This window comes from Equus quagga, chromosome 5, assembly GCF_021613505.1.
Source record: "Equus quagga isolate Etosha38 chromosome 5, UCLA_HA_Equagga_1.0, whole genome shotgun sequence".
Lineage (NCBI taxonomy): Eukaryota > Metazoa > Chordata > Mammalia > Perissodactyla > Equidae > Equus > Equus quagga.
The window spans coordinates 6290014-6305709 of NC_060271.1; the positions used below are offsets into that span (position 1 = coordinate 6290014).

At 50.8% G+C, this 15696-nt stretch overlaps 1 protein-coding gene across 1 annotated transcript in view; it reads left to right on the forward strand.

Annotated features, from left to right (window-relative positions):
- SLC1A7 (solute carrier family 1 member 7) overlaps window positions 1–15696 on the forward strand; it is a 78010-nt gene that overhangs the window by 24395 nt on the left and 37919 nt on the right. The window contains exon 3 of the mRNA XM_046660084.1: window positions 13528–13607. Coding sequence (XP_046516040.1) covers window positions 13528–13607 — 80 coding nt within the window. The remainder of the gene's footprint in view (window positions 1–13527; window positions 13608–15696) is intronic.

The window sequence follows — 15696 nt, forward strand, 5'->3', positions numbered from 1 at the left end:
GCAATTGTAAACAATGTGACCTTGCCCTCTGCCCCTCCTGGTCACAGGTGATTGGTCCAAGATGGGCCACTCAGAAGCTTCCCTGGGATTTTGGACTTGGAGTGAAACAGAGCTGCTGGTAACCATGTTTCCTCTGCGTCGACCAGGAGCAGTAGCAGAAATGCTCCAGTTCTCCACTGGAGAAAGAAGAATGTGGCACAGATGTCACCACCAAACTGTGAGCTCCATGAGAGCAGAGACAGTTGTCTCTTCCTGTTTATTGCTGTGTCTCTAGAATATGCCTGGCATGTAGTAATAATGGTAATATGGGAACGTGTATATAGTGCTTACTACCATCAGACAACTGGCCCAAGTGCTTCACACGTGTAATTCATTTAATCCACAAAAGAACCCTATTAGAATATTATTGTCCCCATATTCCATATGAGAAAACTGAGACACAGAGTAACTTGCCTAAAGTCACACCAAGTGTTGGTCTAGGAGCCAGGATTCAAACACAAGCCTGGTTCAGTCTGTGCCCCCAGTTGCTATCCTCCACCACCTCTTAGCAAACACACGTTGAATGGAGACTGCATGAGCGGATCAGGCACGCAGAAAGGAGAGCTGGCGAGAGGGAGAATTCTGTTAACAGTCAAGCACCTCGCTCAGCGGTCTTTGCAGCTCAAGCCTACTCTTGTCCTTGATTCTGTGAAAGCCTCACCATCCAGGCTCATGAACAGGACTGGTTTCACGGGCATCAGAAGAGTGCCATGCTTGGTTTAACGCTCTGCTGTCACTACCTCTAAATTCTTAATAATTTTACCTTTGAGCTTGTGTTTTGTAAGCAAAGTCCGAGAGGACAACGGAGTATGCATGTGAGCAGAGAAGAAATATAAGGGTCCACGTGTTGCTTTTCACTCCATCCGCAGACAGTGTGTAGGATGCCCCATGGGCTCAGCACTCTGGTAAACTGGCGATGCACGGGACTTCAGCAAGACTCAGAGCGAGTGCAAGGAGAGCATGTTATGCCTACAACTGTGTAAGCAGAGGCGCTGACAGCCCTGGGAAACCATGCTTTCCTCGAACCAGAACCTGCTTCCAACACACAAAGGAGACAATGGCATTCTAAGAAACAGGCATGACCACTGACCCTCATATCCTTTCTTATTGATGTAACTTCCCTGCAGTAGCCAACTCCTTATACTGAACACGATAGAGAAGAAAAACGAAAGTCAGGGCCGCCCAGGGTTCCTTTTCTTTCCAGTCCTTCCTTGCTCCTAGTAAGCCAAAGGGAGAGAACGCACTGGTAGAAAGTGAATGTGTCTAGAAGTGAAATAGAGACGGTTGAATTAGTTCCGTACAGCATTTCCTCTGTTCTGGTTAAGAACAAAATCCATATACACATAGGAGCTACTAAATGCAAATTGTGTCATTTTGGTGATTCTGCATACAAGTTAAATGCTCTTCTATTTGCATTTAAAACTGGCATTGCAGGGGCCAGCTGGTGGCCGAGTGGTTAAGCTCGCACGCTCTGCTTCGGTGGCCTGGGGTTTCGCTGGTTCGGATCCTGGGCGTGCACATGGCACCGCTCATCAGGCCATGCTGAGGCAGCGTCCCACGTGCCACAACTAGAAGGACCCACAACTAAAAATACACAACTATGTACCGGGGGGCTTTAGGGAGAAAAAGGAAAAATAAAGTCTTTAAAAAAAACCAAACTGGCATTGCAAATATAAAGACGAATGGGAAAATTCATGCTAATAATTTAAATTTTTAATGTTTATTTACTTAAGAATGACATTAAGGAGCAAATAAAAAACACCATGATAAGATGAGAAAGAGACTGTGGAAGAAAGAAAAAAGCTTCAGATGTTAGTACCTTTAATGCACTTTTTTTCCTGCTTTTTGAACAAAAAGCCCCACATGTTCATTTTGCAGTAGGCCCCACACATTATTGTAGTCAGCTTTGCTTATAAATTCCCTTTTTACCTAAGCCAGCTTGATTTAATTTTCTGTTATTTGCTAACAAGAGTCCTAACTAACTTGGAAACGTAATTTGAACTTGCTGGGGGTTTTAACTTTATACTTTGCTCTAACTACTATATTCCAATAGGTGGAAGTGTGATGCACGTAAAGAACACAGGCTTTTATAGATGCAGAAACGAGGGTCAGAGAGGTTCACTAATTTGGGCAAAGTCACACAGCTTCCAAGGGAACGATCTGAAATTTGAATTCGGCTCATTGTGACTCTAGAAAGTCCAATAGAACTTTCTGTGATCACAGAAATGTTCTGTCACTGCGCTGTTCAATATGGTAGCCACTAGCCACGTGTGGCTACTGAGCTTTTGAAATGTGGCTAGGGCAACTAAAGAACTGAACTTTAAACTCTATTAATTTTCATTTAGTGTGCCTAGTGCCCCCGTATTGGACTGCACAGATCCAGAACTTGAGCCCCTACCCTGTCCCCGGGACGTTTGACTGATTCAGTGAGTGCTGAGGGAGGGGGCTGAGTTGCTCCCTGGCTCCCTCTGCTGGGTGGCTCTTTGACGGAGCCCAGCGCATAGTAGGTGCTCAACCAATAACAGCTACGTGGTTTCCTGGGTGATCAGGCCCAATTTCTGCTTATGAAAAATCCAGACAGGAGGGGCTGGAAGGGGAAGGAGGAAAGCGACATGAGAGGCCCTGCCTCCTGAGTCGCTTGGCCCCATCCTCCGAGCAAAGCCGGGCAGGCCCAGCCTGGGCGGGGTCAGCACGGCCCCTCAGGCAGCCCGCAGGAATCCCCAGCGCGTGGGCTAGCCGTCCACGTGCACAGAGAGCCTTCGGGGGGGAGGGCCCCGTCGGGAGGAGATGAAGGCGCCTCTGGTGTGTCTCTGGAAAGCAGCCAGCAAACCCGGAGCCGTTGTCACCATGAAGCCAGCTGGGAGCTCAGACAGCTTAACCTACACTCATTCGGTACAGGGTGGAGGGCGAGGCCCCAGGCCAGCCGCCACCCCCGCCCCCTATCCGCGGTGGTTCCCGGATCCAGCTCGCACCCTCCAGCCAGGGCTCCTCCTTCTTTCGGCACAGGCCTCCTCTTATCTCTCCCTCGACCAGCACCCCCTGCCCTGGGTTAACTCCAGGCCTAGTCAGGTCTCTGACTAAGTGACGCCTCCTCCAGGAAGCCTTCCTACCCACTTCCCCCGGCTGAGTGGGGTCCTTTGCGGTCCTGGAGAAGCACGGATCCTCAGCAGGCAAACCGCCCCCGCTGCGCGCAGGTCCAGCCCCCAGCCGCCGCGTGAGAGACGAGCGGGCGCCGCCCGTGCGCTTTGTGACTCGGGGCTGCTTTCACGACGCCGCTTCTCTTCTCTGCCCATAGCATCTTAGTCTGGGCGGCTCAAGTCTCTCAAGAAGCATCTCCGGGGCTTTCTGCTGCCCATCCGTTTCAGCTGCTCTGGAGGGAAACTCCTTGCTCCTTGGGGTCCCAGTAGGTCCCCCAGTATATTCTCCAGCTTTGAGGATGATCCCCCAAGGTGTTTTCGAATGACATGGTAACAGAGACTTAATCTTAGTCGCATAGATTTTTTTATTTCCTTGTCAGAGCCACTTAAAAGGGGCCTGGGGTTAATCCCAGGTGTTGACGGAGGAAGGGCCTGAGTTAGCGGGAGGAGAACGGGGCTGCTGTGTCTGGGGCAGTCAGGGAAGATGCGCGTTTGCCTGTGACTTCAGAGACAGAGGGAAGGACATTCTAGGCAGAGGAAATAGCATGGGCACAGCGCGGAGGCCGGATGCAGGGCACAGCGCCAAGGAAGCTCAAGGTGTGATGAGCAGAGGCAGAGAGCTGGAGGGGTGCGCTGAGGAGCTGGAGAGCTGGGGAGTGAACAAACCTCAGACACTCCCCTAAGGAGAAGGGACTTCATCCTGGAGGCTGGAGTCTTCCAAAGTATGTTCCCCAAATACAGAGCGATGGGCTGGGGTTCTGTACCCCTACCTGGAGACTTCCTCCAACACACGTTAGTACTGTAAAGGCTCTGCTAAGGCTGATGGTAACCACTGCGAGTGTCAGCAAGGCACCAGACAACGCGAGAAGCACCTGGCATGCATCACCATATTTGAGCCACATCACAACCCATGACCTAGGGTCTGTTGCATTATTCCTATTTTACAGAGAGGTTAAGAAATTTGCCCAAAGTGACACAGCTAGTAAATGGTAGAACTAAGATCTGAACTTGAGCAGTCTGACTTCGAGGTGTCCTGGAGTAAAGAACCTGCTTGACTTTGTTTCATCCAGCATTTCCCAACTCGTTTTTAATTTAAAAAATCTTTTTGCATATCTGGTAACATTTTAAGCCAATTGATTCCATAGGCAAAGGGGAGCTATGAAAGGGTTCTTATCCAGGAGCCTTTCTATTTAATTTGCAAATATCCTTAGTAAGTTCATTATCAGTCACTTAATCCTTTAGTGTGAATCAGCCCTTTCTTAGAGCCCCTCAATTTCCTTATAAGCTCGCTGGGGGCAAGTACTATGTCACCCCATTGCTGTGTCCCCAGTACTCAGGAGGGGTGACATGAGATGGTGCTCTAAGCACATTTGCTTGTGAATGAGTTGTAACTTCCCCTGTTGAAGACAGTGGGAGCAATGGAAAGAAAGGTCTAGAGTCTGGGAGGCAGGTGGTGGTGGTGTCGGGTGGGAGGGTAGAGGCAGGAACCATGTGGGGAATCAGAGTCTTGGGGGTGAAGTGGAAAGGAAGACTCATCCGCTTCACAGCTGAAGGCCAGGCCTGGGCATCGATGGAACCCCAAATCCAGATGTCCACCCAGAATGTTTTCTCTTCCAGACAGTAACTGAACCACACGGTTAATCGGAAAACGAGGCGTTTGTTGGGGTTGAAAGTGTATCAGGAAATTCTCACTTTTAAGAGTTGGAGCTGGAGGGAGGGAAAAAAACCCTCAGACTTGTACCCACATATCCACCTCCCCGTCACCCCCACAGCTGCTGGCAGAGAGTGGGGGCTGCAGAAGTTTGGCCTGTTAAACCGAGCGGTCCTTACAAAGCACCCAGCCTGCTCCTCTGGTTCTGAGGAGGCCGAGACCAGGCCGGGGGAGGGCAAGGTCACGGAGCTGGTAAAGTTGGGATGGAATCCAAGGGTCCCCGGCACCCCAGCCCCCTCTGCCTGGACCCCGAGCAGTTCCCTGGCTCCGTCCTCTCCATCCTCGGCCCCGTCCCCTGTGTCAGGGAAGGCAGCTCAGTGCACACCTCACCCCCACTCCCACCACAGACCCGGCTCCCTGCTGCCGCCTGACTGTAGTGAGAATACAGGCTCCCGGTGAAACAGAAGAGTTAATTCCCTCTGGCTTTAAAGGGCACAAGGAACAGCAAAAAGAAATCCTTTCTCTAAAAACACCAGATGTAGATGATGACCCTAACAGCCCTGTCCCCGTTCAGCCTGCTACAGTTCACTGCCATTTTCCCAGATGCTCTCTGGATGGCGTGTTGCACCAGCCCTGATGAAGTAGATGCTAGTACTATGTCTGTTTTATGGATGAGGAAACTGAGGTACAGTGCGCTTAAATGGCTTTTCCCAGGGTCACACAGCTATTAAGTGGCAGAGCAGGGACTTGAATGTAGGTCTCCTGGGCTCTGTCATCTTTAAAAATAATAGGCTTGGGGCCAGCCCCGTGGCCAAGTTGTTAAGTTCATGCGCTCCCCTGCGGTGGTCCAGGATTTTGCCGGTTCGCATCTTGGGCGCGGACATGGCACCGCTCATCAGGCCACGCTGAGGTGGCGTCCACATGCCACAACTAGAAGGACCTGCAACTAAGAATATACAACTATGTACCAGGGGGGATTTGGGGAGATAAAGCAGGAAAAAAAAAAAAAAAAGATTGGCAACAGTTGTTAGTTCAGGTGCAATCTTTAAAAAAATTTTTAAAAAAATAATAGGCTTGAGATCCTACGGGGTCACCAGTGTCAGGCTTAAAGCAGCCATGAATGACGCATGTCACTGTCGGGGCAGAGCCCGAGTTTGAACTTAGGCCCACTGGACTCAAATCCTACCTTCCCCACAACACTGCTGGGCACCTCTGAACCCCTCCACCTGTTCCTGTGGGGGACACCAAACCCACGCAGGCTGAATGCCACTCTGCTACTTGCTGGCTCTGTGACCACGGCCAGGGCACTTGGCTCCTGGGGTCTCAGTCTCCCTTTCAGGAAAATGAAGGTGGAATCCTAGGGTTGTTGGGGTGCTTCCCTATGTTCGCAGAGGCAAAGCAATGAGAGCAGGCCTGGCACTCAGCACAAGCTCGTTACTCAACCTCTCTTTGCCTCAGTTTCGTCATCTGTAAAATGGTACATACAGCACTTACTTCTTGGGACTGGTGTTAGGATTAAATGTGCTAGTACAAGTAATGTGCCTCTAGACCAGCACCTGGTGCACGTAAATGCTGAATTAATGTTAGCAATTGCTGGTGTCTTCTTGCCTTGCCTTCAATTCTTTCTGGAATGAAGTGGGGGTAAAAATCAAGCGAATGTCCCTCTTGTGCCTCCCACCGGTCCTTTGTCCCCTCCCGTGTTTAAGAGGAGCACTTGGCTTTGAGGTCTGAACCCCGAGACCACGTGGCCTGCTCTAATTTCCCAGGCCCTAATCTGCTCCCGGCTCCTAATGATGTGGTTGGTAATAGGATTGCGGCTTCCCTCTGGGGCAGCCACACAGGCCGTTGCTGTGGGGCTAGCGACTGGGCTTAGCAACCCTGACCACCTGCCCGCTGAGGAGCCGGAGCCCCCAGCCGGGACCCTGTGCCCCTGGCTGGCCCCTCGTGCATGGAATGGTGCCGTGCCCTGTGCCAGCGGGCTGGGCTCATCATGGTGCCGGGGGCCATCCTGGCCCGAGGGCGAGACGTGTGCAAGCGGAACGGACTGCTCATCTTGTCTGTGTTATCTGTCACCGTGGGCTGCCTCCTCGGCTTCTTCCTGAGGACCCGGCGCCTCTCACCACAGGTCAGCCACCCGGGGCATCACGGGGCCCCATCCAGGAGGGGTGTGTGGTCTGAGAGACCTGGAAGTCACGTTCCCACTCCATGGCTCCCTGATGACATGACAGCGGGGGAGTCACTGCCTCTCTGGGTCCCAGTTTCTCATCTGTAATATGGGTGTGACAGATACGTTGAGGGACTAGAGTGAGGTCCAATAAAATGGCTGGCAAGTGGTTACAAATCCGCATCACCAGGTGAAGGAGAGGCAAGGATGCCTCGTTAGAATAACCACAGGGCTCAGAGCTGGGGGAGGGAAGAACGAGTCCCGGAAGAATGCGAAGCAGGCGTTGAGGACACCTTCTAAAGCAGATCATGTGAATTGAGACCAGAACGGGTATTCTAGGCGGAGGTAACAGCGAGAGCGAGGCGCCGGGGCATGAAAGATTCGGGGGGGTGGGGAGCAAGCTATTCACGGCAGCTGGAATGTACACTGTGAGGCAGGGTCTAGAGATCATGGGCCGTCAGGCCTCTAGGTCCCATCACCACGCATGGACTTGGGGCGCCCACGAGAAAGGGAGGGATACAGTCAGATCTGAGGTTGGAGAGATCCCGCTGGTGCTGCGTGGAGGATGAACCAGTGAGGGGGCCCAGGGAGGGAGCTGCAGGCGCGAGACATGACAGGGGCATGTACAAGGCAGATAGGAGAATTGTTTCCCAAAGAGGGACCTTCAGGACGTGGTGTCTGATTGGATGTGGCCTTGGGGGACAGGGAGGCAAGGCAGGCCCTAGGGTTCAGGCCTGTGTAACTGCTGGGCGCAGGTGCCTCGCCAGGGGAGGGGTCCCTTTCCCTCTCAGCACCCGCCTCCCACAGGAGACGGGGGGACACTCACATGGTGCTAAAGGAAAATTATTCTGACACGTGCTGACACGGTAAGGAAGACTTTTTTCAGGATTGTTGTGACGGGTGTCAAGACTATGGCCACAGGGGAGAGAGATCAGGCTCAACTCCGAATACGACAGAGGCAGCTGGGGATTTACAGCCAACGAGCATGGCCGGGGGCGAAGGGATAGGAAATTACTAGGAGGAGACCTCAAGGGGAGGATTCTTCCTAAACCCACCTACCAGGATTCTCACTAAACTGACTTAGCAGGATTTTTGCTACAACTGGGCTGGGCAGGCCAGAGACAAGGCCCAAGGATGAGGCCTAGTGAAAAAGCGGGCTCTGAGTAGCCTGTCTAAAGTTTGGTCAAGGAGGGAGTCTCGTCAACAGGCTCCTGGAAGATCCTCGATTTCACGAAATTCCTCTTGGTGCAGTTCACTGATATCTAACATCTCCACAGCTGGCACTCAAGGCCTCAGCTTTTGTCTTCCATTAACAGGAGAACACCTCTCCCGAGCCCAGAGCCCCTCTCAGTTATTGAGGGACAGGCCCAGGCTGTGAAAGCGGAGGAAGCCTGAACTGTGGCTCTACCAGTAAATGGCTGTGTGGCCCTAGGCAAAATCCTATCTGGCTTCTGGCCTTAGTTTCCTTACCTGTAAAATGGAGTGAGGACACCATACGTCTGAGGACACCATACGTCTGCTAGAATTCTCATGAGGAGTAAGCAAGGATTCACCAGCACCAGGTGTGCAGTGGGAGCTTCCTGAACGTGACTTCCCTCCTCCCTCCCTTAGCCTCCTGTCCAAGTCCCATCTACCTCACCAACCGTCTCGTGTTCCATATCTTAGGAACATTCTGCCAGACCTGCCCACATCTGAGATAATCCTCGCTCCTGCATGTACCCCATGCCCAGCCCTCGGCTGTCCTGCTTCAGAGCTGTCTGTGAGGGTGTCCGTTCCTCCCCTCAGACTTTGACTTGCTGAAGATCATCCGGACTTTCTTGAACCCAAATGTGAGCCCAGCCCAGTGCCTGTCAAGAGAGAACCCTCACTACTTGCTGAATTAAACTGACGATGGCACAAACAATCTGCAATCTACTTTCTCTAATTTTCCTCAGCAAAAAAAAATATTTTTTCTGCAGGAAGATGATTTTGCGAAAACAAATTGGAATGCCTATTATCAAAAGCCAAACTCATCTGGGGCCTCCTTTGCCAAAGCTGCCTTCCCATCTGTTTGGAAATGCAAGTATGTTCCGGTCTGGATTAACCTGCCAGATAAACTGAAGGAAGGATGTGAGTCTCAGACCAATTATTTGGCAGGAATTGGCTTTCTCGGCATCTTACTTTGAAATCCAGGAGTTGTTTGTTTGATCTCTGCCTGTGACTCAGAAACCGAACCCTTCTTATTTTGTAAGCTTATGCAACTGGCAAAAATCATAAACAATTTGCAAAATGGGACAATGTCCCATTTGTGACAAAAATTTACAAAATCACAAGATTTTATCCTTGGAAATGAGTTTCTCATGTAAAAATAGAGGTCACTTTGCGAGCTCCCGTTAAACCATAGTGAATTTACAATTGCATCCCTCCTCCTTTCCTTCCTGGAATTCCACTAAAGTTATAGTAAGGGAATTTTTAAAGATGTGAACTCCCAAGAACAAAGAGACTTATCTAAGGAGGCGGTTGAGAAAAGGAAGTTGAGGGACGACAAACAACTAGGCAGGATGGGAAGTGGATAGTGTTGAATGATCTCACTTAGCAGAGCGCAGAACGCTAAAACCTTGTGTCTGTGGAAGTAGATGCCCTGTCGGCTTGTCTTGGAGAATTCCAGAAGGGCTCTGGGTCTGGAATGCAGGTGCTGCAGGCAGGGGGGCTGGGGGCTGACGTCAGGGGCACTGGCTGGAATTCTGTAACAGGAGCAGTTAGACCCCTCGGTCCCTCTCGGTCCTTGTGATCAGGGAGCTCCTCGTCCACCTTCTCTCCCCACTGCCCGGCCCAGGGAACCAGAGGAGGTGACTCAGGGATATTAGGCTCACCTGTGTGTGTCAGGGCGGGAGATGGTGAGGCGTCAAATGAATTCTGGCATCCGCGTTCTGATTGTGGGGTCCCCATAAGACTGCTGTCAGCTGGGAATAGGCCCAGCCCCGCCCCCAGTCAGAGGTAGGGAGAGACCCCTCTCAGGGAAGCCTCGAGGATCCCAACTTCTGCAAAGGAGACTCCCCCCCATCCCACCCTACCCCTGTGAGAGCCAGATCACCATCCTTCCTCCAGGAGCCATCTGTCGACAAGTTCCGCTCACACACGTGGAAGTTTAGCACCTCACATTTGACGTGAGCAGAAAGCCGAAGTCAAAGCTTCCTACGTGAAGGACAGAGACGAAACAAACAGAAAAGAGGGTCTCCAGCGAAGCGGAGACAGTGCAGAGAGGAGACGAAAACTTCCAATGTTTTTTTTCTTTTTTTTAAAGATTGGCACCTGAGCTAACATCTGTTGCCAATCTTCTTCTTTTTTTCTTTTTTTCCTTCTTTTCTCCAAAGTCCCCCGGTACATAGTTGTATATTTTAGTTGCGGGTCCTTCCAGTTGTGGCATGTGGGATGCCACCTCAGCATGGCCTGACGAGCGGTGCCACGTCTGCCCCCAGGATCCAAACCGGTGAAACCCTGGGCCGCCGAAGCAGAGCGCACAAACTTAATCACTCAGCCACAGGGCCAGCCCCACAATCTTCTTTAAGTTCTTTGGAGAGATGAGAGAAGAGAGAGTGACCACAAGACAGAGTGGGATGCAAAAAGAAGGAACAATCTGAGAACAAGAAAGAGCTTCTGGAAATTAAAAATAAATGAGCCGAGATAAAAATGTCAATAGCTAGGGTCAAGTTGCAAAAATCTCTCAAAAACTGAAACGAAAAGAGATGAAAGGAGAAAAAGAAAATATAAGAAAATTAGAATGCCCCAAATCCAACTTTCTGGTTAGAGTTTTAGAGAGAGCTAACAGAAAAAATGGAGAGAAAAATTTCACAGAGAATACAAGAAAGTTTCTCAGAAGTGAAAGGTATGCACAGCATGATTAATTTTAAAAAAGAAAGAAGAATATCTCATACCATGGTACACCACCATGAAAATCACAGAAAACTGGAGGTAAACAGATAATCCTTAAATGGTTCTGAGGGAATAAAACAGGTCTTATGTAAAGAATAGGAAGTAAGAATGGCTCCAAACATCTTAAACAACACTGGCATCTAGAAGACAAAGAGGAAATACCTTTGAAATTTGGAAGGAAAATTCTTCTACACAAACAATCTTATATATGGCCAGACTATTATCACACATAAGGGTAGAATAAAGGCATTTTTACTCATGTAAAGACTCATTTTTACCCATTCACCCTTACTGAGGAAGCTGCCAAAGGAGATGTTCCAGCAAAACAAGGAAGTAAACTAAGAAGAGAGGGGATCCAGGAAAGAGGGGATCCCATACAGGAGAAAGTTCCAGAATGACAGTGAAGAAGAAACCCATGACAACCAATCTGTCCAAACTGGAACAGGAAGATGGAGAGCTCTTGGACTGAGGTCCCAGGAGCATAAAAAGGGACTGATGGGGACCAGCCCCGTGGCATAGTGGTTAAGTTCAAGCTCTGCTTCAGTGGCCTGGGTTCACAGGGTCAGATCCCAGATGCAGACCTACACCGCTTGTCAGCCATGCTGTGGCAGCCACCCATGTATAAAATGGAGGAAGACTGGCACAGATATTAACTCAGGGTGAATATTCCTCAGCAAAAAAACCCCACAAACTAATGTGCTTAAGTATATAGAAAATACTGTTAGGCATTTAAAAATAGATAACACATTTGGAAGAAATTAATGAGTTGTTCACAGAAAACAGGGCAAATGATTAACTATTAACTTGAGGAAAAAAAAATGAAAGTTGTACAAGAAAGGAGACATGGTTGTAGCATATTACTTGGCTCGATAGTCAACAATATTTTATGATCAAAATATTGTAAACCTTGACTATTAATTTAACCAAAAATTGAGAAAATGGTGAAATGGTAGGAGGAAAAGGCAGTAGGAACTAAGTCCTCATCTGTCGTGTCAGGGAAGTAAACAGACGTCAAAAAGATACATCTAGAAATAGTATTTTAACCATATTGTTTAGAAATAACAATGCGAAGAGAAACAGCTAGAGGAGGTCACTATTGGGAAGTGGGAGCTGGGAGAGACGGGAGAGGAAGGGGCCGCGTTTTTATCATTACGGTGCCATTCAAATTACAGAACAGACACGTGGATTAAAATTAATTAAAAACACGTAGCCACGGTGGGTATATTTTTTAAAGCAGATTTTCTAGTGCGTGGAAACGGTGGTAGAGGGGACGAGGAGGCCTGGCTCCATCCCTCACTGTTGCGCATCCTGTGCAGGTCACCTCCCTCGCCGGCTCACCTTCCTCAGCTATAAAATGAGTTGGCTGGACTAGCAGATCTTTAAAACCCCCTTCACAGCACCAAAATTCTATGATTTGTGGCTTTTCAAAGCATTAGACCATTAATCAAGTATTATGTTTAGCTTTGGTTTAAAAAAAAAAGATAGTTGCAAGTCCAAAACTTGAAATTGGACAGCGTTCAGAAGTCCGGGTACCAGCCTCACCCACAACCTCGTTCTGAGGAAAGTCGCCTCAGGCCAGGGTTGCCAGACATAGCAAAATTGAATCAAACTGAATTTGAAAATTCTAAAACAGCACACCCAGTTAAATTCGAATTTCAGATAAACAAAGTCTTTTTAGTATAAGTAAAGAACAGATATTTGTTCTTTATCTGAAGTACAGATTTAGGTAGTCTTAGTGGTCCCTTCCGTTCGGCTGTCAGGTTCCGGGCATGGGAGCGTCACCCTGGAGGTAGCTGGTTGGTGAAGGACTTGACCCCTAATCCAGGGCCCCGTGGATAGGTGGGGCCGGCAGCCTATGAGGAAGCCGACTTAAGAACTCTGCCCACTAGGGGCTCTTTACCCTGAGCACTGTCTCGTCACCCCAATCCCGTCCTCTCTCCTCGTTTTAAACGTGAGACCTGCGCGGGATGGGTGGTGGTAAGGACCTGAGAAGGTGCGCGGGGAGGGGCGCTAGAGCCTGGACCCGATGCCAAAGGGACCTGACTCAGGATGCCATGGGCTGTTTCTGAGTCGTCTCCTCCTAAACTAGGCTGAACCCGGTACAGGCACCGTGCCTAGTTCATCTTTGGGTACCAGTCTGGTGCCCGGCACAGCATTGGTTGGATGAATGTGTGAATATCACGCCACCCCGCCCTCCCTCCACCTACCGTCCCCTACAGGAGAGAGGTTCATACCAGGGATAGGCGGCTGAATGGTGCAGAGGCAGGGGAGCTGTGTTTACCCTGATTACTGAACACTTATTCAGGTGCTCTGCCATCTGCTTTACGGGTATCCTTTCGTTTAAGCCTCCCACGACCCTGTGAAGTGCTTATTACCCTCGTGTTACAGATGACGAAAACTCAGAGACATTGAGTAACTTGGTTAAGGCCACAGGGCTGGTTATAGGGGGGCAAGATAAGGACTCAAGTCTATTTGGCTCCAAAGGCAGAGCTTTCTCCACGGCCTCTGCTGCCCATGTACTAGACAGGAGAGTGGGGATGAAACAGTGCTTGACGATGGTAAAGAAGTAGGCGACTATGATGTCTGCACCGCTGCTGTAACCCCCGCTCTCGCTGTGTTTTCAGGAAATTAGTTACTTCCAGTTTCCTGGAGAGCTCTTGATGAGGATGTTGAAGATGCTGATCCTACCGCTGGTGGTCTCCAGGTGAGGAGCAGGGTGTGTGTGGGGGGAGGTCTGGGGCGGGGAGCAGGCAGCAGATCCCAGAGGTGCCCTGCTCCCGCTGCGGGTGGCTGCACCGCAGCTGCAGGCCCTGGGAGCAGTGTGATTGTGGGGCCTTCATGGGCGGTAGGCTGTGGCCCAGGCTGCTGGAGGCTGGGTCATTCAGTGGCACCAGTTATTTCAATGGACTTGAACTCGTGATTTGGAGTCATAGGACGTGACCGGAATCTCAGGTAGCTTGGAGCCAGGGAGTTCTGGGGTCGCTTCCCAGATGAGGGGCTCTTTATGGTGAATGCAGCACGGCACGGGGCGAAGATGACTACGGAGACACCCATGAGATGATGTCCTAGCTCAGCTGTGTGCTGCACTTGCTGTGTAGCGTTGCACAGGTCATCAAACTCCTGTGAGCCTCAGTTTCCTCATGTGCAAAATGAGAATAATAACACCTACTCCAAAAGGTTGTTGGGAGGACTATATGAGGCTATCTGTTTGCACTTGCTAAACGTTCAGAGGGGGGCCAGCCCAGTGGAATAGTGGTTAAGTTCTCACGCTTTGCTTCAGTGGCCTGGGGATCGTGTGTTCAGATCCTGGGCACAGACCTACATACCGCTCACCAAGCTGTGCTGTGGTGGCATCCCACACACAAAATAGAGGAAGATTGGCACAGATGTTAGCTCAGCAACAATCTTCCTCAAGCAAAAAGAGGAAGATTGGCAACAGATGTTAGCTCAAGGCCACTCTTCCTCACCAAAAAAAAAAAAATTCGAGAAATTCTTAAAAAAAACATTCAGAGGGCTGGATCACAGGGTGTGAGGAAGGATGGTGGGAGATGAATTTGGGGGGGTGGGTTCTTGCTCAATCATGAAAGACCTTAAATGCCAGACTAAAGAATTCGGATTTTACCCACCAAGGTGAGGGCCATGGGAAATCATTGGAGACCCCTGGTCCCTACCACGGGAGTGCTGGGTGACCTTGGGCAAGCCCCTGCCCCTCTCCTGGGCTCCGGTTTTCTGATGTGCAGTGAGCTGGCTGCCCCGGCTGGTGTAGAAGAGACTTTGCTCTGAGGCCAGGGTTGGAATCCTCACCTCCAGGACTTCTCTGCAGGGGGAAGTGGACAAGCCTCAGTCCTGGGCTGGGAGGGCTCTGTCCCCTGGGGCAGGGTCAGCAGCCTGCCGGCCTCCCTGCTGCTGGGGAGCGAGCAAGCGGAGACAGGGGGAGGGTGAGTCCCTGCCCGCAGGAGACCTTCAAGCAGTTCAGCTTCTCTCAGGATGTAGGTCTCTCAGGACCGCGCCTTCAGGGCTCTCCTGAATGCCCCTCTCCCCCCGAGCTTTCCCTGACTCCCCAGCCCACTCCCATGTGCTGTTGTCTCCTCTTTATGCCTCTTTTGAGTCATTCCCCCAGTCGGTGACCCGGCCAAGGTCACCAGGAGCCTCCATGTTGCTGATTCCAAAGGGCTCTCTCGGGTCTTGCCCGCGTTACCTCTCCACTTGAGACGGCAGCTGGGCCCTCTGTCCCCCTGGAAATACTCGTCCCTGTGGCCTCACACTCCCCTGGCTTTGGCCTGCTCTCTGCCCCTCCACCCCCGTTTCTCTCCCCCGTCAACCTCGAGGAGTGGCAGTTCCTCGGGCGTTTCTCCTCTGTGCTCATGGCTTCAGTGTCCTGCCATGAGCCCCGCGCTCCCATGCACAGATCTCCCTGCCAGCCCTCTCCTCTGAGCGCCACGCTGCAACCACCTATTTGACATCGTCTCCTCTTGACGTCTCACAAGCTTTTCAAATTCAGCGTAACTGACTTGAGATTTCACCCAGCACAGCGGTCTCCTCTCCCGTCTGCTGCTCGTCAGCAAACGGCAGCTCAGTCTACCCGGTCCTTCAAGCCTCCTCGCTTGTTCCCTTCCGCCCATAGCCAGTCCACCGGCAACTCCAGCTGATTCTTCTCCTAATAGAACCCAGTTTCATCCCCACCACACAGGTCCAGACTCCACGTTATCCCTACCGGCCTCCTGGCTTCGGTTCTTGTTCCCCTCCCAGCCATTCTCCAGAATGATCTTGTGAAAAGCTGACTGGGCCATGCC